The following is a 23,199-nucleotide window of genomic DNA, read 5'->3' as shown; positions in this document are numbered from 1 at the left end:
CCAGGGTGCTTGTGTATGGCTTCATGAGCCATGGCATTAAGGGGTAGGCTGAGTCCCCAAGGATAACTATAGGCATTTCAACATCCCCAACAGTTATTTTCTGGTCTTAGAAGTAAGTCCCTTCCTGCAGCTGTTCAAACAGACCAGCGTTCCTGAACCTTTCAGGTACCTTTCCCGGCCATCCCACGTTGATGTCAGTGAAACATCCCTTGTGATCCACCAGTGCTTGCAGCACCATTGAAAAGTACCCCTTGCGGTTTATGTACTCGCTGGCTTGGTGCTCAGATGCCAAGATAGGGATATGGGTTCCGTCTATAGCCCCACCACAGTTAGGGAATCCCATTGCAGCAAAGTCATCCACTATGACCTGCACATTTCCCAGGGTCACTACCCTTGATATCAGCAGATCTTTGATTGCGTTGGCTACTTGCATCACAGCAGCCCCCACAGTATATTTGCCCACTCCAAATTGATTCCCAACTGACCGGTAGCTGTTTGGAGTTGCAAGCTTCCACAGAGCTATCGCCACTCGCTTGTGAACTGTGAGGGCTGCTCTCATCTTTGTATTCCTGTGCTTCAGGGCAGGGGAAAGCAAATCACAAAGTTCCATGAAAGTGCCCATACGCATGCTAAAATTTCGCAGTCACTGGGAATCATCCCAGACCTGCAACACTATGCGGTCCCACCAGTCTATGCTTGTTTCCCAGGCCCAGAACTGGTGTGCCATGGCATGAGCCTGGCCCATTAGCACCATGATGCCCGCATTACCAGGGCCCGTGCTTTGAGAGAAGTCTGTGTCCATGTCCTCATCACTCTCATCATCGCGCTGCCATTGCCTCCTCGCCTGCTTTTGCAGGTTCTGGTTCTGCACATACTGCAGAATAATGCGCAAGGTGTTTACAATGCTCATAACTGCCCTGGTGATCTAAGCGGGCTCAAAGCTTGCAGTGGTATGGCGTCTGCAGGAGAACAGAGTTGCAGCGGAAGCGGTGGCTGACAACAGATGCCACGAGAATAGATATTTACAGAGAATGATGAGAGCACCTGCAAGGTGGATTCATGAGAGCAAGAGAGCAGAGTTGCCACAGAAGCGGTGGAGGATGACGGTTAGCACCGCGCACATTTCCCGAGGAAGAACACACTTACCCGGGACCCCATGACAGACAACATGGAGAAATTCGCTATTGATACAATAGCAGCAGAGCAGAGTTGCAGCGGAAGTGGTGGATGACGACGGTGGATGACGGTGGATGACAACTAGCGGTCCTAGTGCATCGTCTGCTGCCAGCAGCACCTAGGACACAACAGCAGCGGTGTCGGTGAGCTGAGCTGAGCGGTGGTATGGCGTGGTATGGTGTCTGCGTGGAAAAAAGGCATGAAACAATTGTCTGCCATTGCTTTCATGGAGGGAGGGGCCACTGGCGACCTGTACCCAAAACCACTCGCGACAATGTTTTTGCCCCATCAGGCATTGGGAGCTTAACCCAGAATTCCAATGGGCGGCAGAGACAGTGCACCGCTCCATAGGTCGATGCTAGCCACGCATCGCTAGTGAGGACGCACTCCGCCAACTTAATGCGCTTTGTGTGGACATACACAATCGACTGTATAAAATCAATTTCTAAAAATCTACTTCTATAAAATTGACCTAATTTCGTAGTGTGGACATAAAGATGCTATAGACCTTTCTGTAAAACACAGAAGCACTAAGCCTACTCCAGCCTTGTGCAGACATTACAAGCAAGCAAAATAAAATAAGCCTATGGGAAAAAATATCAGTGTCTCCAAAATGGATAAGAATGAAATTCATAATGAAGAAAGTCAGTTGCCAATTCTCACAAATTTAACATGATCCTTGTAGTATTTAGTGGATTTTTAAAAGGCCCACATTCTGGAGTCATGTGATTACGTGGGGAAAAAAAGTAAAGCTACATTTCTAGCCCTTAGGGTTTCAGAGAGAGAGAGAGGCTAAAAAACCAGAAAGCAAATAAAAAGAATCCAAAGTGTATTATTTTAACCATGGTTTTAACCCAATTTAATTATTGGTGGGGGGAGGGGAAGGAGAGCCTGGCACATAATTTTTGAACACTTGGGGCTGGCAAATCTGCTTATATTATAAATCATGGGGAAAAGAAACTATAGAAAGCAGCTGATAGTGTCACTTAAGTTACAAAGCGTAAAACTTACCTCTCCTATCCACATTATGAATCTCCTCTCACTTGCCATGGCATATTATATGCACATCATGTCATGTGAATATCATGTGTATAGTCTACACTCGTTCAGTGTGTGGAATTCCCACTGACATGCACTGAAGTGCTGCAGAATATGCAATATAGAATTGTACTACAAACAAGAAATACACAACAGAAAGGAAAGTTTGTCTTGGTTCTTTTTTTGGTTAATATCAGGAACCTCAAATCTTTATGCAGTTACAAACCAACCATGCAAATGATTTCCCTGCAACTACACTTGACAGCAGAAAACAGATTTTTAATTCTCCCTCAAGAAAAGCAAAATACATGTTCCTAAAAAGAACAGAATTTATTCTCATTGTTATACTGTATATCCCACTGTCTTTTACAGAAGTCAGCTAATACCCCCAGTGATACATTTCTCTGTGTTGTGTTATTGTTCTGAAAATTAGCTGACAGTCTGGTGGCTGTTTAATTACATAAATATCTCATGTCCCTTGTGCTTCTTGCTCATGGACAGTTAAGAGTGAAAGACTCTTATGTAAACACCAGCCAGTCACCAGTTCTGATTCTGGGCATGACCGAAGCAGTTTGTGAGTCAGACTGCACTGCCTCAGAATCACAGGATCATCAACCTAATCAGGGAGTAGTAAACTGATCTCACTTGCACTCCTTTCACTCAGGTGTGACTTCAGTGGAATTACAGTATTCTTAATTTACAAGATCAAAATCAATCCTGGATAATCTTAATTCTATGAGGTCTTTTATTCATAAAATATCACTCATTAAAATGATTAAGCCTACACATAAGGTAGCATTGCCCCTTTTTGACCCAAGTGGCTAGTCAAAGTTCAGGGCTATGTGGGAGTTTGAGGTGGAAGGAGAAATTGGTGGCAGCCAGGTATTTCTTTGATGCAGCCTTGTTTATTTACAAGGAATGCACAAAGTCCTGTGTTCCTGACCACAGAAGGACCCAAGAACAAAAGGGAGCAGGTCCTTAGCTTACCAGCCCCCCAGACCTCTTTGGCCAACACCAGACCTAAAAACTCTCTAGCTTTTCCCACTCCAGCATCACACCACTGTGCTTACAGGCTCCTGCTTGGTTTTTCTTGCCATTTTTCCTCTGCCTCTCTCTCTCTCTCTCTCTCTCTCTTCTTCTTCTTTGTGACCTCAGCAGTATCTGAATGCTCTCTCACAGTCCCACACAGCCCTCCCCAAAACAATACGCAGCCCAAAAGCTCCTGAGGGGGTTTACACACTCCTGTTGTCTTAGATGAGGCTTATGTTTATAGTTAAGTTAACTGAAGGGTAAGTTGACACCTATCACCTTCAATGGCATTTTAACCCAACACATAACAAGCTTTCACCCACTTCATAACAGTATCTTCTTTCAGATGTTATGAGATTTTATTAAATTTATTATTGCACTTTTAACAGTGAAACATAGGAAGGCTATATCAGTATCATATTGGCATATGAGGTATGGATATACCTCCAATATGGGAATTAAGAAAAGAGAGCGAGGTGGAGGAGAGAGTAGAACTGGATCAAGGGGATATCTTAAGAATCAATTTTAGTTTCTGGAAGCTCATCCACCTGTAAGCATAGAGGAGATGCAGCATATTTATTTGTGTTAAAACTCCAAACCATAATTTACAACTTTTAGAGAAGTGAGTGTAGATTTCACTAATTAATGAAGGAAATATGATTTGCATGTTCTGAATGCTTCGAACATGCTGAAAGAAAATCCTACAGGAAGAGATTCTGCTCTGTGACAGCAGTGTGAATCCAGAGCATTGGATTTGTGGAGCTACTCCAGCTTTAACAGCTGTAAGCAAGAGCAGATCTGACTCTTAACGTTTAGAATTATGAAGAAAACTTAAATGATCTTGCTGTACAGAAACAAGCCTGAGAAACCAAGAGCAACAGGCAATAGAGGGAATGCTCACAGATTAATAGGGATAGGAATGACTGGAGATTTTGGATGTACTTGAGGTGAACAATTACACAGTAACACAAATAGGAAAGTTTACTTTGAGCCAGGTGATGGCTGCCCCAATGTGGGGACAACAGCCTTCCCCCTTCCGTGTGACCCTGCTCAGGGGGCAGCACAACTGGTGTGGAGAGAAGAAACATTGCTAAGCTAGATCTAGAGAGCCATTGCCTCTCCACTGGCCCAGTGCAGGTGCAGTACATGCCACTCCCTTTCCTAGGGAGCTAAAGCTACTGCTTCCTGGTACACTCTGGGAAGGAATTCTTGACAAGTCAGTCAGCATTCCTCCTACAGTAGTGTCTAGAGGCCTCTGAGATCAGAACCCCTTTGTGCTAGCTATTGTACTTACACATAGCAAGATACAGTCCCTGCCTGAAAGAGTTTACAACCTAGACAGGCAAAGGAAGTATTATTATCATACCCATTTTATAGATGGGAAAACCAATGTACAGTGTCACTCAGGAGTTAAATGCAGTTTTCCTGAGACCAGTTCAGTGTCTTAACTATAAGACCAGCTTTCCTTTCAGCTAGATGCAGCCTCGTTTCAAAATACTTGAAATTCAACTGGTGACCATTATCTGATACCTAAAATCATAATATGAGAAATTCTGATTGGACCAGCTACTCTATGGACTCCCAGTTCTGCACAGCTGCTTGTAGAGTGTTCCAAAACCCCACAAGACAGTCAGTAGCTCAAAGCCACCGTCTGGCCTTTTGTTTGGGGGAGAGAAGGAGATCAAATTGAACAATGCACCCCACACCAAAAATGCATGATGACTCTAACAAACCTTAACCAGCAATTCTTTTGTTGTGCTTCAGGTAATTATTCTTCCTTCCAAGGTGAATAATAAATGAGACCCAAAGTGTTATCACTGTGTATGTTTTAACATTTGCACAATTGCTACTTTCTGGCTATTTTATGTCACCTTGCTACAAAATGGTTCATTGTAGCTCATCTCCAAGACGTGGAAATGTTTTGCTTTATATTCATTTGGATATATTTATTACTTTACTGAGCTCAGAATAATGATAATGATATTTTATTAATGCACTTTGCTCTTCTAAAAGAATGAAATATCTATGGAGGCTCGACTTAAGGATTAGGCCCTGTGCTAGGAGTCTAAAAGACACGTATTCAATTCCCAGCATTACCAAAGGCTTCCTGAGTGAGCTGGATAGATCACTTTCTCTCTCTATGGCTCAGTTGTCCACCTGTAAAATGGAGATTATAATATTGCTTTCCTCCCACTCTTTGTCTTGTCTATTTTGGTTGGAAGCTCTTCTTTGTGTGTTTGTGTGTACATATAGCGCTTAGTTCAATGGGGCCCCAATCTCAGCTGTGGCCCCTAGGCACTACTGTAATACAAACAATACTGTAATACAAACAATAATGCTATCCCAAATTTCCCTCCTCCAGAAAACTGCATGACTCTGTGATCTCCATCCATGTCCAGTCCACCACAAGGAAAAGTGACCTCCAATAGAAGCAGTAGTTGTTTTTCATCAGATCTTTAAGATGTGTTCCTTGTAGAAAGTGTAGAATGTTACACACCCACTGCGCGCTCGTTTTTTTTCTAGAATAGGAGATAAATCTATGCCTTTGAGGAACATCTATAATATAAATTAGAGTGTGCTAGTCAGCTACAGCTGTGTTCACACATGGTTATAATAAATTATCCTTGTCCAGTGTAATCAGGGATTTCATATAAATAAATATGCTAGCTGAACTATGCTATGGGATTGTAAAGTAAGCCACTATGCAATTTGTAGGTTGGTTTCTTAATGTGTTGTAACATGTTAGGTGTGGCTACCAATAATGTTACAACAGGATTACACACCCTTAGAAGCAAATAACTAAGAAATAAAAAACTGGGTCATCCCAATGCTAGAACACTGAATCCAGGCATCTGATACTTTCACTTATACATAAAAACATCCTAAATAGAGTTTCACTGATAAGTGTGGAACAAATCCGGCCATCCTTACTCCGGCAACACTCCCATTATTTGGCTCTGTGTTGGCAAATAAACTTCTGTATCTGTACAACACACAGCCCAGTATAGTTGTCTGATTTACTGCTCGATGAAGCAGAAGAGACTGGGTTATGAGAGAGAAACCCCTCTATTGGTGCTGAATTAAGACCAAACATTTTTGTTCGTGGCCAAAACTTTTCGGTTTGGGGGGGTTTCAACTAAAAGCCGAAACTTTCCACAGAAAGCAAACACCTTCCAACAAACATGGTCATTTTGTCAAAAACCCAAGTTTCCATCAGAAAACAGTTTGGATGCAACATTTTTGACCAGATATCTTCCTTCATAGCAAAGGTAATGCTGAAATATTGGGAATCGGTACATTTATATTTTGTATAAACATTCTCATACCCAAGCTGCTCTGGTTTGAGAGTTCCCTTTAACTCAATCTGTATAAATGCAAGTCCTTGTTTTCCTCCTTTCTTTCAAGGCTACTGCCTAATCCAGTCTATGTATTTATAGTCACACTCATTACCTGGGTTTAAAAAAGAAAGACAGAGCTCTAAAGAGACATTATAACCTTCAGATGAGTCCAAGTCTTTTCTTTTTTTTTAAAGCTGGCTGTTGTGTTACCCATTTAAATTATCACATTCTCCACATTTTTAACAGGAGGAAACTCTTCAACGGGCCCGGGAGGAAGACGAGAAGAGAAAAGAGATCACTAATCATTTCCAGGGCACACTGAGTGATATCCAGACTCAGATTGAGCAGCAAAGTGAAAGGAACATGAAACTATGCCAGGAGAACACAGAACTGGCCGAGAAACTGAAAAGCATCATTGATCAGTATGAACTCAGAGAGGAGGTGAGACTACTAAGGCATGCAGCCTCCTTGAGGTAGGGAAAGGCAGGTTTTGAAGTTCATGAGGATTAGATTTATTGACACCACCCCATCCTCTTCATCTGCAGTCATTTTTGTTCTTCACGAGGCTTTTCCGTGAAATGCAACATGGATAACATTGTCAAGATTTAATAACACATTGCAGTTTAATCCAGACCTCATCAGAAGCAAGTTAGTGTTTCAACCTTTCTCTGGCAGCTGCAGATTAATAAAAAATGTAAACCAGGGATGCTCGGCATCTGAACAGACTCTAGTGTGCAGACCCGCAGTAAAAAAATATACAGATAGCATATTATCCCTTCAGTAAATCTCAGGACTATTGAGAAAATTTCAACAAAACTCCTATATTTTCAAACTATGCTGATTTTTTTCCCATCTTTAGTAAATATCTCAACTCATGACTTTGTGGGACTTTTTATTGTTAATTAGTATGTTCATTGTGGTTCTCAGTCCAAATATATGCACTAAAAACAGAAGGAAAAGTGACATAAGTACTGTGTACTTCCAGTCTCAGAGGCTGACCCACTTTGGACTGAGCACATCCATCTAATTATTTTAAAATCTTATCGTATCACACATGAGACCATCCCCTGAATGAACTATAAATGCATTTTAATGGTTTCTATCAAAATAAAAAGAAATTTTATCTAAATGTGGCATGATTTATAGACCCATCTCATAAGAGATTAAGAATTCAGATTTTTTCCCAACCCAAATCAGAACAAAATATCAAAATTTTAAAAATGTTCATGAACTAACAATCTGAAACATTTTTTGGATTATGTCAATTCATAATTTCAAAATGTTTTGTTCTGATTTAGACTTTTTATTCTTAAGCTTTTTTTAGAATAAATGAGCTAAAATTTTGAAATGTAAAGTCATTTCAAACCATAAAACAAAATTTTTCTATTAGAAAATGTCAAAACAGGATGTTTTGACCATTTCAAAAGTTTTTTCTCAAAATTTTTTCAAATTGAGCAATTGGTTGAAAGCAACCCTTTCCTGTGGACAGTTTTGGTTTCATAAATCAGCATTTTCCCCCACACAAAAAAGTTACACTGGAAAATTCCCAGCCAGCTCTAATGATTTACTCAACACAGCAAGAGCCATTGCTATTGCTAATATTTCTTTTGGGAAAGCCTGCTATAGAGTCATCGATTCAAAGACCAGAAGCACCATGAGATTATCTAGTCTGACCTCCTGTATATTTCACCCACTAATTTCTGCATCAAACCAATGTTATGTGGTTGAGCTGGAACACATGTAATTACCAGGAGGAAACAATAGTCAATAAGGGCTCAACCTCACAAAGTGCTGAGCACTCTGGCCTGATCCAGTAAAGTACTGAAGCACATGCTGAACTTTACATGTGTGTGTAGTCCAATTGCCTCAGCAAGACAGCTCCTATGCTTAAATTTAAGCATGTCCTCAAGTGCTTTGTTATGTCAGGCAAGAATGCTCAGCACCTTGTAGACTGAAGCCCAAAGGGCCCGATCCTGTTTAGAGCTCTGTCCCGATGAACCCCTGCACCCACATTGAGCTGTTTGCAGGGTTGGGGCCTAAAATCTCTGTTTTCACTTTATAGGATCAATTGACTTTGATGTTTGATTCTAATATGCTCCATCTATCAAAATCTTGACCAGTTAACAGCACCAATAAACTGTGTTATGCATGTTCATGATCTAATGAGCAAACATTTGAGATATGATTAATCTTTTTGATTCTACTAATGAGTTTATATGTGGATATTGTACATTCTAATGCACAGTATTGGAAAAGGTCCCCAGGACTTTTTTGTTATTATAAGTCTAAATGAATACAAACTTGGTTTCACTTCTAGAGTAAATTCTGGTACAATTTGTTCTTATGACAAGACCTATCATTTTCTAATAACTGCAATAGGCTGGGAATGTTTGGGGTTTCCATTTGTAGAGCCCTTCTCGGTACAAAAATTGGATCTGCATTCAATAGGTGATCTGTAAAGATGGTAAGCAATACAACCACATCTGCAGTTATAAAGTAGATATCCATGGATTTGCAGGGCTCTATTCATTTGCAATATTTTGGCCTTTATGCTTGTTCTAGTAGGCAGCCATACATGTGTGAGCATGCAGGTCTGTTTTTTCACTACATGTGCAATTTCAACACAGCAGTTTGTTTTCTTGCAGCAACTTGATAAAATATTTAAGCACAGAGAACTTCAACAGAAACTGGTGGATGCCAAGTTGGAGCAATCACAGGAAATGATGAAAGAAGCAGAGGAGCGACATGAACGAGAAAAGGAATACGTACTTATCTATCTAAATCTGTCTGCTCATTTGTCTGTCTGTCATTAGATAAAAGATGGGCCCATCTCATCCCTGAATACCATTTCACCACTATAATTGGCTCTACAGGTCTGAGTTGTGAGACAGTGACAGGGCAGTGTGAGGGAAACTTTGGTGTGCCTGTACTGTAGATTCAGGAATGCAGCCTCCAGAACTGCCAGATTGCCACCTTTTCTTAGTGCATGGCTAATTCATCAGTCATGGGGCCAGATCATGCTACCAGTCCTAAAGCACCAATCTCCATCAATGCCTGCCAATGACATTTCCCCATGGGCTCTGATGACCCCACTGAATGTGCCTGAATTCCAGTTGGGCCCAGCTGGTAGAGGGTGTCTCCAGTAGAGGGTGTCTTCAGTAGAGGGTGCGGGCAGTGGCTAACAGAGAGGCCAAGGAAGGAGTTTTGAGTGTATCATCCAGTAATCAAATCAACAGGTGCTGAAAGTGGAACCCCTAGAAGTGCTGTCCCTCTCAGAATGTGGGGGCTAGAGTTGTCACCTTTGCTGACTCTGTCTACAAAATCCTTCTCCAAAAGTATTTTAGCCAGGCTATATGGACCTATTTCTGTTATTTCCATTTTTTCATGAAGTAGTGAAAAATCAACATTCTTTGTACATGGTTTTCTGGAGAGGGGAATTTTCTTTGCAATTCTCCGGAACAACTAGCACCTATGAAAGAGTAAGGTCAATAACTGGTTCAATTAGCTATAAAATCATATGGGAATGGGATATAATAATACATACTTATGCTTAAATAGTCTTATGAACATTAACTGAATTAATGCTCGCAGCCTGCCTTTGAGGTAGGCAAGTATGGATTATTACAACTTGGTAATAATACAGCCCAAACTCAGTCAAAGAAGTTAAGTGACTGTATACGCACTGACTCCATGGGTACTCCAGGGCTGGAGTACCCATGGAAAGAAATTAGTAGGTGTTTAGCACTGTGGCAAGATGGCTGATTTTAGTCTGGTGGGCCCTGCGCTTTTCTTGTTGGGGAGCTAAGATGCCACCTTTGCCCTGCTCTTGGGTGCCGAAGTCTCTGCTACTAGCCCGGGAAGGTGGTAGAGGAGGGAAGCGGGGGAGGGGTCTGGGTTTGCTATGAGTCCCAGCCCCTCTCAACCCCTGTGGGTTTCTTACCCTCATCCCCCTTAGGTGGGGTTACCCTCGGTCCTTAGATGCTGGGGAGAAGGGAGTCTCCCTGTCCTGCTGGGCAGGGTCTCCCTTACTCCAATCCTCAGGTTTTCAAAATCTCTCAACGCACCTCCAAGCTCCAGTCCTTCCTCCTCCTCCTCTGTCTGCCAGATGCAGGGGGGTTTATTAGGTTCCTAACAGGGCCTTACTTGACTGCAGGTGCTCCAATTAACCTGTGGCCACCTTCCCTAGTCTACAGGGAACCATGCCTTAATTGGTCTTGAGCTTATATATCTAGCACTCTCCCACTGCTCCCTGGCCCTCCTGTATCACAGCACCCATGAGCAGTCAGCTCTCCCCTCCCCCTCCAGCACCTCCTGTCCAGCTGCTGCCCCGCCAATCAGCGCCTTCCCCTTCCTCCCAGCGCCTACCGCCCACCGCGATCAGCTGTTTCGTGGAGTGCTGGAGACTCTGGGAGGGAGGGGAAAGAGTGGGGATGGGGCACGCTGGCAGGAGGGGGCGGAACTGGGCAGGAAAGAGGTGGGCGGGGGTGGGAGTTTGGGGGAAGGGATGGGGTGGGGGCGGGGCCTGGTTCGGAGTGGGGGCGGGAAGACGTGGGTCGGGGGTGGGGGTTTGGGGAAAAGGGTCAGGTGGGGGTGCGGTCTGGGGTGGAGCGGGGGTATGAGCACACACACACACCCACACACCCGTCCAGAGGAAGCCGGTGCCTATGAGTGAGTGACTCAAGCCATGCGATGAGTCAGTGTCAGAGTAGGATTGGTACACTGGAATTCATCATTCACAGTCTTGTATCCAGACTGCAGGACTATACTTGTCCTCCACCTGAATCATATTGCACACTACTGAGTTCAAGGCACCATGCTATTAAAATATATGTAATTAAGACATTTATGATCCAGCCCTCTTAGGATGAGCTCAGTAGTACAGAAGGGCAAACTTCAATCACAGAAAGCACTTGCTGGAAAAGTCTTTCAGGGACAGAATTGTCTTACAACTCTCTATGTACCATTTTACAGAGCTCTCCCCATCAGTTTTGCCTTAAGTTTTTAGCTTTTTCAAGCTGTTTTTTAATAAAGTGTTTTTATTCTTATAGTTATCCAATTAGTCTTTTAATTGTACTTTTTTGTCTTAACTTCAACACCATACATGGTTTACTTGCCCCAGCACAAAACCTCTTTACCTCCCTCAGCAAGCGCTGCGAGATCTACAAAAACATACAAGGAGGGACATTTGTGCAGTGATGTTTTTAAAATGTGCTCTTGCTTCTTAGGAACCTACTCACTGAACATTAAACAAACCCTGAAAACAAACCCTTCAAGCAAACATGGCACTGCACTGCATGCAGTATTGTGAAGCAGGTTTCTCCAGTCTATTCCTCCTCCTCTAACTTCTCCCAAAGATCCAGAGCACCCAGCCCCGATATTGAGGTCAGGCAGCAGGGCCAGGATTAATATAAGTACCGATTGAGAAAACAAGTTAGTCACCTAATAAAAATGAATTGTCTAATTGACTGAGCCTGCAAGGCCCCACACTCAGCTCACTGGAGTTTGTCTGTAACACAATAACTTTTGAACACTGCGTCCGATCAATTCTAAAATACCCAGAAGTGTTCTAGGTATCAATGGGCAGAGCCCTAATCATCTTGGTGAAAGTGGAAAAGCTCGATTTCTGCTGTGAGAGGAAAATCAGGCCCACCAAGTGCCCACTTGGGGCTGCAGATGGCGGAATCGCCCTGGCGGCCCCTGCTGATGCTGACATGTCATAGGCAGCCCCTTCATACACTGCTCTCTCTCGTGGGCTGTACAGCTTGGCCTACAGAAGCAATGAAGAGTGTGATTCTCTAGTAAAAATGTAACATTTAGTACTACGTGTGCTTCTTTAACTGTTAGCACAACCTGAGGATGTGTTAGCACACGGCTTCAATGGCCTAAGGTAGATTTTCTTCACCGTCCTACATTTGGAGGGTGTTGCTTTGACATCCCAATGTGCCATGTATTATTGGATCTGCAATTAAATACGGGTGCAATGTAGGCCTACTAGACTTCTAAGTGCTTGATTTGAAGGCACAGTCAGGTACTTGAACATCTAGTTTACGTGAATTTGCAATTCTGTGGGTGCCAAAAGGAGAGCCTGATTTGAAAATCTAGCCTATAATACTTCGTTACACCTTGCCTTAAAACAAATTGTAAACTGTTAGGTGCAGGGACTGTCCCTTACTCTGTGTTTATAATGCATACCACAATGGGGCCTGCCTGGTCCTGACTGGGGCCTCTACCATAACACAAATACCAAACAATCACATCATAATTTTTCTAAATATTGCATTCGATATTTTTATTATGAATTGGTCTCCAAGTTGAGTCCGCCCTTATTATCACTTCACATTTTATCAATACAAATACTAATTTTTATGATTCAGTTTCTCCCAGTTTGTTTTTTGCAGATTATCTTGGGCTGCCTAAAACTGCACATTAATCTGTGTAGCCAATCTGTGGTTTGCTTATGTTACAGAAAAGTTTATTAACTCCTGGATTTTACAAGCTACAGAAATAGTGCAGTGTGATAATATGTTGGAAGGATTTCATTATTGTCCAAAAATACTACTTTTTCTGCCTCATTTTAACTCTGTTTTGTTGTAGCAGAGGACATACGGGTCTGACCTTGGGTCTCTTCATCATCCTAGCCAGGATGTCTATCAAGGTGACCCTTATGAACATTTAAGAAATAAAGATCAAAGCACAGGCAGTTTTGGGAATTAATGACTAGCCTAGACACCAAATGGCCCTGAGGCTTTTCAAAGTTTTGTTTCAAACCATTAGACCCAACCAACCTGTAATTCCTCAAGAAGCCACCATGTAAGTGCCAAAAAGGGAGACCTGGACTTGAAAATCCAGCGCAGCCTGCAAATGTTAACATAATTAAGTATTCTTCACATATGTTATCTACATACTTCCTCAAGAAAGTGACTCAGAAATTAGGGCCCACCTAACTAAGAGTTATCCACACCATCTCTTCATGCTGCATGGCCTTCCATAGGATCCCTTGGATTATATATGTATCTATCACCACCTATTAAATTGACCTTGGTCAGAACTTGGGATCCTAGCCAAAATTATCTAAACACTGAAATCCTGTCTCCATTAAAGTCAATGGGAGTTTTGCCATTGACTTCAGTGGGGCTAAGATTTTACCCAACTGGCTGAGTAAAGTATATGTAGATATATTTTCTTAGGTGCTGTACAGCCATGTTGTATACAACATATAGGAGCTTCTACTCCAACTATTTTTGAAATCCCCGGTTTTTTTTCACTGAACCCCCACCCCATAATTTTCAAACTCATGCTAATGGCCCCAATCTAGATAGATTCTTTGTGCAGCACATGGATGGAATTTATACCAGCTATTTCCAAAGATACTAATATAAAGTAGTTGGAATGCCAGGATTTATCATTGCTAAGGCACAGATATAACAATTTTCTCTCTGTTTCTCTAAACACAGCTGCTGACTCAAGCTGCAGAATGGAAGCTCCAGGCAAAAATGTTGAAGGAACAGGAGACTGTACTACAGGCCCAGGTGAAGTTCATTGCATGGTGTGCCTTTGTGTGCCCATTTTTAGCCCACGTGCCACATTCCAGGTAAAGTATTCCAGAAGCTTTGTATGCATGCCCCCTAAGCCTATCCTGAATCATTAAGACACTGTAGTAATGGAATCAGGCTATATTCAAGCACGTAGTAAAACAGAGCACCACACTGAAGTGTTTGCATGTGCATACAATACTGAGCCGCAAAGCTCTGTGCTGTAATAATGTTGGATGCCCATACCAGTATACTCACCATAACTCTTCCTCAGCCCAGACCTACACGCCTCTGAAGCTCCAGTCCAGCAAAGCACTGAAGCACATACTTAACTTTAAGCACATGAGTTGCAGTGAAGTCAGTTGTTAAGCACGTCCTTAAGTGCTTTTCTGGAATCGGGCCTGAATCAGAATTCTCATTAACTTCCATGGCAGTTCCAAACACAGAGTGCTTGTACAAATGAGCCTTTTGTGCTTTCTGCTCAACAGGGCATAAAACAGTGTTTGAAAAATACATTAAAATGGAATGTATTACATAAACTATCACACAGATAAGGCTGGAGCAAAATGCAATGGCAGCCAAGTAACATACAACTAATAGAAAAACATACAACAGTTACTCCATCACAGAGTGGCACAATACCAGACCTGAAATGTGGGTAAGCAATTAAAAGGGGACATAGGATGTGTATACCAAAAAGAGAAAACATTGATAGATTTTCCTAGCCTTATGGAAATACCTAATGGAAATATTCATAGAGAATGATCTTCTTTTAGGATTTAAATGAGAATTACCTCCATTTAGTAGAATTTTTAAACCAGCCTCTAGTACTCTATAGCCCAGAGAGAATTCACTCTTAAATGCTGGTGGTCCTCAGAGCACTTCCTGGAGATCCCTGGAGAGCTCAGAGCAGGTCTGCCAAACACAGTGGTGAAAACCCTAACAATGGCTCCGTACCTCATCTGCACTGGTGCTTCCATTGTTATAATCATCAGGCAAATTGCACAGGCTATAGCTATGGGGGGAAGTTTTATGGAAAAATGACTATTGTAGACAGAGCCTCAGCAACTTTGGGGTTACTTATGGGCTAGAATGTAATTTTATACTCTGCCCACAGTAAAGGGCAACATCTTCTCAGGCGCAGCCCAGGGATGGCGCTATGACTCAGACCGTCAAAATTCACGCCCACTGGATGAGGAATAAGTTATTTATCCCTTTTCATAGAGTAGCATATCTCCTGCTCTGCACTCTGCCAACTATTCTGGCCTGCGAGGAAGGGGAAACAAAGCCAGGGCTCCTCCCACTCCACACCTCCTCCCTGCCCAATTGCTCACATTGCATAGTACTGGGTGTGTGGATCCGGGTCTACCCCGGAAGGCAGACTCACAATCCAAGTATGGTGACCTAACATCCCTATGCAGCCAAGTAAGAGCTGTGACAGTCTAGCCAACGGCCAACAAGGTGAGAAGGATATGGTCCTTTATGCAGTTTTTCAAAGGTTAAAATAAGCAGGGAAGAAATTGAAAAATATTAAATAAACTTATTCTGCACCTACTGTTTATGGACATCAATTTGATAGGTTCTCCAATCAAACCTCACAGGCTTCCTGAGGAGTCAGTCCCCAATTTTCTTTGAGTGTTTTTAATTAAGTCTTTATGTTCAGCTAGAAAGAGTTTTGTGTATCAGCCAGACCTCACTAGCCAGTTTAATGAAATTGAACAGGAGAGAATATATTAAACATGCATTTCAAATGGTAAAAATAGTAATAAAGGAATCCATTCAAGCCTCTCTCAGACTGCCTTACTTGGGGGTTGAGGCTCTGGTTTTAATGGGACTACTCACATGCTTAAATTAATCTATACACTCAAGCTCAATCTAGACACTTAACTGAGTTATTGGCTAATCAGTCAGCTGAGTGGCTAGTGTGATTTCAGCAGAGGAAGAGTCTGCATAGATTCCAACTGAAGATTCCTACAAGCAAGTGGAGGGAAGATGTTGTTTTAGACTCAGCAGACTGTATAGACTTTGTGATCAAAGACTCTAACTGAGACTTAGGTGAACAAAACCTAAGCTTTTGGGAACTTTCAGTTTCTTCTCACTGTATTTCTGTGGGGACTGAACTGTTCAGATTTTAATTTGTTTTCTTTATTTATGTTTATGTATAACTGTGAAGGTAATGTCTGTGGATGATAAAATAGCCGTGTCATGTTGTAAAAATTAGATTATTTGTTTCTTTATCATAAGATTTTATAAAGTTATTTAATTAAACTCATTTATTTAGTTCCTTTTGGGACTTCAGTGTGGGGAGGTTGACCCTGTGCATCCTTGCTGAAAATCCTTAGAGACTGAACTCCTGGTCTCCAAGTAACAGCCGTGTTAGTCTGTATCTGCAAAAAGAAAAGGAGGACTTGTGGCACCTTAGAGACTAACCAATTTATTTGAGCATAAGCTTTCGTGAGCTAGCTGTAGCTCACGAAAGCTTATGCTCAAATAAATTGGTTAGTCTCTAAGGTGCCACAAGTCCTCCTTTTCTTCCTGGTCTCCAGCTACTCTTCCGTGGGAGTTGGGTTTTTTTAGGAACTGGCGAAGGGTAATGAAGTGAACTCTAGCCCGACCAAAGGTTACACTGGCACACTGTAATAGCACTTTTCTCCTGCTTTGTTGCACTGCCTCATGTGTGAACAGCAAAGTGAAATTGACAAGAGACCCTTGCTACTCTGCTTTTGCTGGCCCTACCTGCTGCTCCACTCCAGGTACAAGCCAGAAAATAAAGCTGACTAGATTCCTTCTCAGTTCACTCTGCTGCTTCCCTGTGAAGTGGCTCAGCAGGTGGGGTCAGGGAGTTGAGTAGTGAGAAGAGGCCAGCTAGAGGGTGCAGGAAAGGGCAAAGCAACCAGAGAACATAAAGGTGTAGGGAGGAGAGAGGAAATAAATAAAAAGAGCACAAAGTGAGAAGGAAAAGAAACAAGACTCGGAATAAACGAAAAAGGAAAGAGAGAAAGGGAAAAGATTTAAAAATAGGAAAAGTGAAGTGAGAGAAAAAGAAGCAAGAATTGGGAGAGAGGATAGAAGGTGAGATAAATGGAGGAGAGTGAAGGAGGAGACACAAACACACAGATAAAAATAGGGAAGACTGATAAAGGAAGGGAAGGTCAAGATGGAAATGGGCAGGAAATGTGTCACTTTGGGATAAGCCACTGCCAGCTGAAGCTCCCACTAAGACGGATCTACTATGCCTTTGTTACAAATGCTTCTTAAACTGCCCAGGCCACACTTGGCATTTTGGAAGGCATTGCAGCTAGGACTCTGAGCCCTTGGGTTGTTTACGAGGCTTTACTGCTCTCTGCCTGTGGGACCTTAGGAAAGCCACATAGGTCAAAATTTTTCAAGTCTCTACTTATTTGACATTCTTCCAATTTTTGGGTACCCACATGCCACCTTGAGCCTGATATTCAGAATGCTGAGCACCCACAGCTCCCACATACTTTTGAAAATATTGGCCTCAATCTTTCTGCTCTTCTTCATTTTATTCCTCTCTAATATAAGGATAATATAGTTCCCAGCCTCATCAGGGTGTAGTGAGGCTAAGTTCACTAATGTGATGCTTTGAAAGCTGCTCTACACGCACAAAAGGATTATTATTGAATCATATTTATTCCCTTTTCATTTAATTAGCATTAAAACAAGGTGTGTGTTCATTCAATTTGCCCACATGGAGCTTCTGAAACTGATCTGTTTGTTCCTGTGTACGTAGCTCACCCTCTATTCTGAAAGGTTTGAAGAATTTCAGAAAACACTGACAAAAAGCAATGAGGTGTTCGCCAGTTTCAAACAGGAGATGGAAAAAGTGAGTAGCATGTATCATTTCTAAAAATCTGACACTTTCCATTTTGATACACATGGTTCTCCTTTGTGATCATTTATCTTTGATTTGGAAAATTTCTGTACGCTTGGGTGAAACAAACTTGTCCAAGTTTGAGTGGGATGTGAGATAGGGCTCAGGAAGACCAAATATATTGCAATATTGTTTTGATACTTTGTGTACGTTTCTGATTTCTGTCAACTGATATAACGTCTAATAGAAAAAGAGACCCACAATCTCCTCTCCACAGAAACTTATGGGACCAGCTCTTCAGCTGATGTAATAGACTTACACTAGTTTATACAAGTTTGGAATCTGGCCCCTTGTGTCTTAGCACTGGAAGTTAAAGCTTCCACTCTCTTCTCCAGCAAAGAAATAACAAGTATGTGAAAGAAAAAGGAAGTATAATCAATGAACTGCTTACAATCTAACCTGATGGCTCATATGGCCATTCAATACCATTTATGAATTGGCATAAAACGTTTAGTGTTGGTATAAATATTTAAGGCACAATTCACTGTTGCCCTGCACTTCATGCAGCCATTTACCCCACTGCCAAAGGAGTTTAAAATGCTATCTAGTCAGAGTTGTCCCCCCACTTTGCACTGGTGGTTTAAATGACTGCACAAAGTGCAACACAAGAGAGAATCTAGCCCATAATTTTCATGTTCCAGGGGCTCAAAATTCTGAATTCCTAATTGAAAAGAGCTCTAATTGTCTTCAGAGGGCGTGAGGTCTGAGTAAAGACTGAAGGGAAGATTGTGGAATTTTGCTATTGGCCTGTACTGAGGACACTGCAGAGGTGATCATCCCAGAAGGTGTTCCACTAGGAGTTGTGCCTCAGGAGACACATACTGCACCTGCTCCCCTTAGCATAGCCAGCCAACTCCACAGTCTGGGCAAAGGGTAAGGGCATGGCCCCACTTCTTCCTTGTGCCCCTTTTGTGATGGTTTGCACTCCAGGGGGAGGCAGGAGCGTGCTCAGGATTTTGTGTCTGGACCCAGTGCAGGAGTGCACAAAGGGAAAGAATCCCCATTCCTTCTCCTCTCCTGTTCAGGGGAAGCACAGTCTAGTCCTGAGCAGGACCTCAAGTGGGGAAATCTTAGGCCTGGTCTACAGTACGCGGTTATTTCAGAATTAGCCGAGTTAATTCGAAATAAAACTGATTCCGTCCACACGACCAAACTGGTTTTTTCGATTTAAAGGGCTCTTTAATCCAATTTCTGTACTCCACCTCGGCAAGTGGAGTAGTGCTAAAATTGAGATCGCAGTTCCGGGTTACAGGTACTGTGGATGCAATTTGATGTTATTGGCCTCCGGGAGCTATCCCAGAATGCTCCCTTGTGACCACTCTGGACAACACTCTCAACTCCGATGCACTAACCAGGTGAGCAGTAAAAGCCCCGGGAACTTTTGAATTTCATTTCCTGTTTGGTCACCATCAGCACAGGTCACCATCAGCACAGTCCACCACCGCAGGCAACCATGCAGAGTCCACCATCACAAGAGGCCACACAGTCCCGGATTCGCAGATGAGCTCCAGCATGGTCCAAATGGGAGGTACTGGATCTCATCGCATGTTGGGGAGACGAATCTGTTATGGCAGAACTAGGTTCCAAAAAAAGAAACACAAATACGTACGCTAAAGTCTCCAGGGCCATGACGGAAAGACGTTACTCCAAGGACACAGAGCAAAGTCATACAAAAATCAAGGAGCTCAGCCAAACGTACCAAAAAGCCAGGGAGGTGAACGGGCACTCTGAGTCACAGCCCCATACATGCCGCTTCTACCGTGAGCTGCATGCAATTATGGGGGGTGACGCCACCACTACCCCACCACTCTTCATGAACACCTGCAAGGAAGGGGGGAGTGACACGGAGCAAGGAGGAGGAATTATTGGAGGATGAAGAGGAGGAAGAGGAGGAGGAGGACAGTGCACAGGCAGCAAGTGGGGAATCCATTTCCCCCCTAGCCAGGAACTATTCTTAACGCTGGACCCAATAGCCTCCCCCACTCCCAATGTGGGCTCACGGACCATGACCCTGGAGAAGGCACTTCTGGTGAGTAAGAGCCTGATCGGAGCCACGCAGTGGGGGGTGGCGGGAAACCCAGCCACGCTGGGCTGTTCGCCTTTAGTTTAAAGGGCTCATCCCTGCTCAGAGCCTCATCGGAGCCACACGGTGGGTGTGGGGGGGGCAGGGGTGGTGTGTGAAGCGATCATCCCAGAGAGCCCGCAGGCCCTCCTTTTCTATGGCAAACCCACCAGGCATTGCTTGCTATGGGAAAGGGGGCCTGGCAGTTTGAAAGCATTGAAATGAATGCGGAAGAAGCAGAACCCCGCATGCCCCTAGGGCTTACCATGGCTGCCGGCAAGCTGAATTCTGTTGCCGGGCCACATGTGATGGCTTACTCACACCAAAGTGGCAGGCACTTCAGTAGAAGAGGCAAAATGTGACCTTGTACAGAAAGAACATGTGCTGTGTACTATGAATTGCCTGTTTCACTGAGAAAGTGTCCCCTTTGTTCTCTAAAATGTATCTTTTAGAATACTACCCTCCCTTTTTCTCCTCCCGCAGGTGCAAATGTTTCAACGCCCCTATCTACTCCATCCCAGAGGCTGGTCCAGATTAGAAGGTGGAAAAAACTAACTCGGGACGACATGTTCGCTGAGCTCATGCAGTCCTCCAGCAATAATAGGGTCCAGCTGAATGTGTAGAGGCAAACAACTGTGGAGTCCCGTAAAGCGTTAAATGAACACGAAGAGAGGAGGGACGCACGTGATGAGAGCAGGCAGGATGCTATGGTCAAGCTCATGGGGGAGCAAACTGACATGGTCCGCTGTATGGTGGATCTATGCTGGAAAGGCAGCAATACCATGGACCGCCACTGCAGCCCCTGTATAACCGCCCTCCCTCCTCCCCAAGTTCCATAGCCTCCTCACCCAGATGCCCAAGAACATGGCAGGGGAGGCTACAGAGACCCACACACTCAACCCCAGAGGATTGCACAAGCAGCAGAAAGCTGGTATATCTGAAATTTTGATTTGGTTTCTGGACTTGTCCTTCCCTCCTCCTCCACCCTCTCCACCCCTCCCCCCCAGTCTACCTTCTGATTTCTCTCAATGTATTGTGCAACAAATAATAAAGAATGGTTTTTAAACAATTGTGACTTTATTTCCTTTCATATATATATGGGGGTGGGTAACTTCAAGAGAAACAAACACAACTGTCACACCGTACCCTGGCCAGTCATGAAACTGGCTTTCAAAGCTTCTCTGATGCGCAGCACACCCTGCTGCACTCTTCTAATAGCTTTGTTGTCTGGCTGTGCGAAATTGGCCACCAGACGAGTTGCCTCAACCTCCCACCCCGCCATAAACATCTCCCCCTTAGTCTCACAGATATTGTGGAGCACACAAGAAGCAGCCATTACAATTGGAATATTGGTTGTGCTGAGATCTAACTGAGTCACTAAACTGCACCAGCGAGCTTTCAAATGTCCAAAAGCACATTCTACCACCATTCTGCACTTGCTCAGCCTATAGTTGAACTGCTCCTTACTACTGTCCAGGGTGCCTGTGTACGGCTTCATGAGCCATGACATTAAGGGGTAGGCTGAGTCCCCGAGGAAAACTATAGGCATTTCAACATCCCCACCAGTAATTTTCTGGTCTGGGAAGTAAGTCCCTTCCTGCAGCTGTTCAAACAGACCAGAGTTCCTGAAGATGTGAGCGTCATGCACCTTTCCTGGCCATCCCACGTTGATGTCAGTGAAATGTCCCTTGTGATCCACCAGTGCTTGCAGCACCATGGAAAAGTACCGCTGGCGGTTTACATACTGGCCGCCCCGGTGATTCGGGGCCAAGATAGGGATATGCGTTCCGTCTATTGTCCCACCACAGTTAGGGAACCTGAGCACATTAAAGCCATCCACAATGGTCTGCACATTTCCCAAAGTCACTACCCTTGATAGCAGCTGGTTAATGATTGTGTTTGTGCTTGCAGCACAGCAGCCCCCACAGTAGATTTGCTCACTCTAAATTGATTCCCGACTGACTGGTAGCTGTCGGGCATTGCAAGCTTCCACAGGGCTGTGGCCACTTGCTTCTCAACTGTGAGGTCTGCCCTCATTTTGGTGTCTTTGTGCTTCAGGGCAGGGGACAGCGAGTCACAAAGTTCCATGAAAGTGGCCCTACGCATATGAAAGTTTCGCAGCCACTGGGAATCATCCCATACCTGCAACACTATGCGGTCCCACCAATCTGTGCTTGTTTGCAGCGGCCAGAATTGGCGTTCCATGGCATGAACCTGGCCCAACACCACCATGATCTCCCAATCGCCACATGCCGTGCTTCTAGGAACGTCTGTGTCCATCTCCTCATTACTATCGTAATCACGCTGTCGTCACTTCCTCGCCCGGTTTTGCAGGTACTACACATACTGCTGGATAATGCGCAAGGTATTTACAATGGTCAAAACTGCAGCGGAGATCTGAGCAGGCTCCATGCTTGCCGCACTATGGCTCCTGCATGGGTAATCCTGGAAAAAGGGCACAAAACGTAGGAGAGCAGAGTGGCAGCAGAAGAGGTGCTGTTCAGTTCACGATCGCCGAAAAAAGGTGGGAAATGGTTGTCTTCCGTAGCTTTCACGGAGGCGGGAGCCCAGGACAGACAACATGGAGAAGCTTGGTAGCATGACAAAAGCGGGAGAGCAGAGTTGGCAGCGGAAGCTGTGCTGTTCAGTTCATGATGGCCGAGCAGAGTTGGCAGTGGAAGCGGTCGATGAGGAAGAGAAAGAGCAGATACTTATAGAGATTACATAGAAAGATGAGAGGAAATGTGAGGTGGTTTCAGAGTACCAGGAAAGAAGCAGTGCACCATACTGCACCGTCTGCTGAAAGCAGTATGGCATCTGCACACCAAAAAGGCGAGAAACGATTGTCTGCCGTAGCTTTCATGGCGGGAGAAGCGACTGCCGACACACACCCAGAAACACTCGCGAGAATGTTTTTGCCCCATCATGCACTGGGAGCTTAACCCAGAATTCCAATGGGCTGCGGGGACTGCGGGAACTGTGTGATAGCTACCCACAGTGCACCACTCCGACATTCGATGCTAGCCTCGGTACCGTGGACGCACTCCGCCGAATTTACGCGCTATAGTGGGGACACACAAGACCAAATGTATAAAATCGCTTCCGAAAATTCGAATAGAATAATTTTGA

The 23,199-nt window shown here is 43.8% G+C and overlaps 1 protein-coding gene across 1 annotated transcript in view; it reads left to right on the top strand.

The window, feature by feature from the left end:
• Positions 1-23,199, top strand: part of TXLNB (taxilin beta) — a 53,809-nt gene that overhangs the window by 26,397 nt on the left and 4,213 nt on the right. The window contains exons 4-7 of the mRNA XM_073335218.1: positions 6,828-7,022; positions 9,227-9,346; positions 14,036-14,110; positions 17,868-17,960. Coding sequence (XP_073191319.1) covers positions 6,828-7,022; positions 9,227-9,346; positions 14,036-14,110; positions 17,868-17,960 — 483 coding nt within the window. The remainder of the gene's footprint in view (positions 1-6,827; positions 7,023-9,226; positions 9,347-14,035; positions 14,111-17,867; positions 17,961-23,199) is intronic.

Source organism: Lepidochelys kempii, chromosome 3, assembly GCF_965140265.1.
Source record: "Lepidochelys kempii isolate rLepKem1 chromosome 3, rLepKem1.hap2, whole genome shotgun sequence".
NCBI classification, from domain to species: Eukaryota; Metazoa; Chordata; order Testudines; family Cheloniidae; genus Lepidochelys; species Lepidochelys kempii.
The sequence above is the reverse complement of the archived record's forward strand: the minus strand, read 5'-3'. Positions and strand labels throughout refer to the sequence as shown.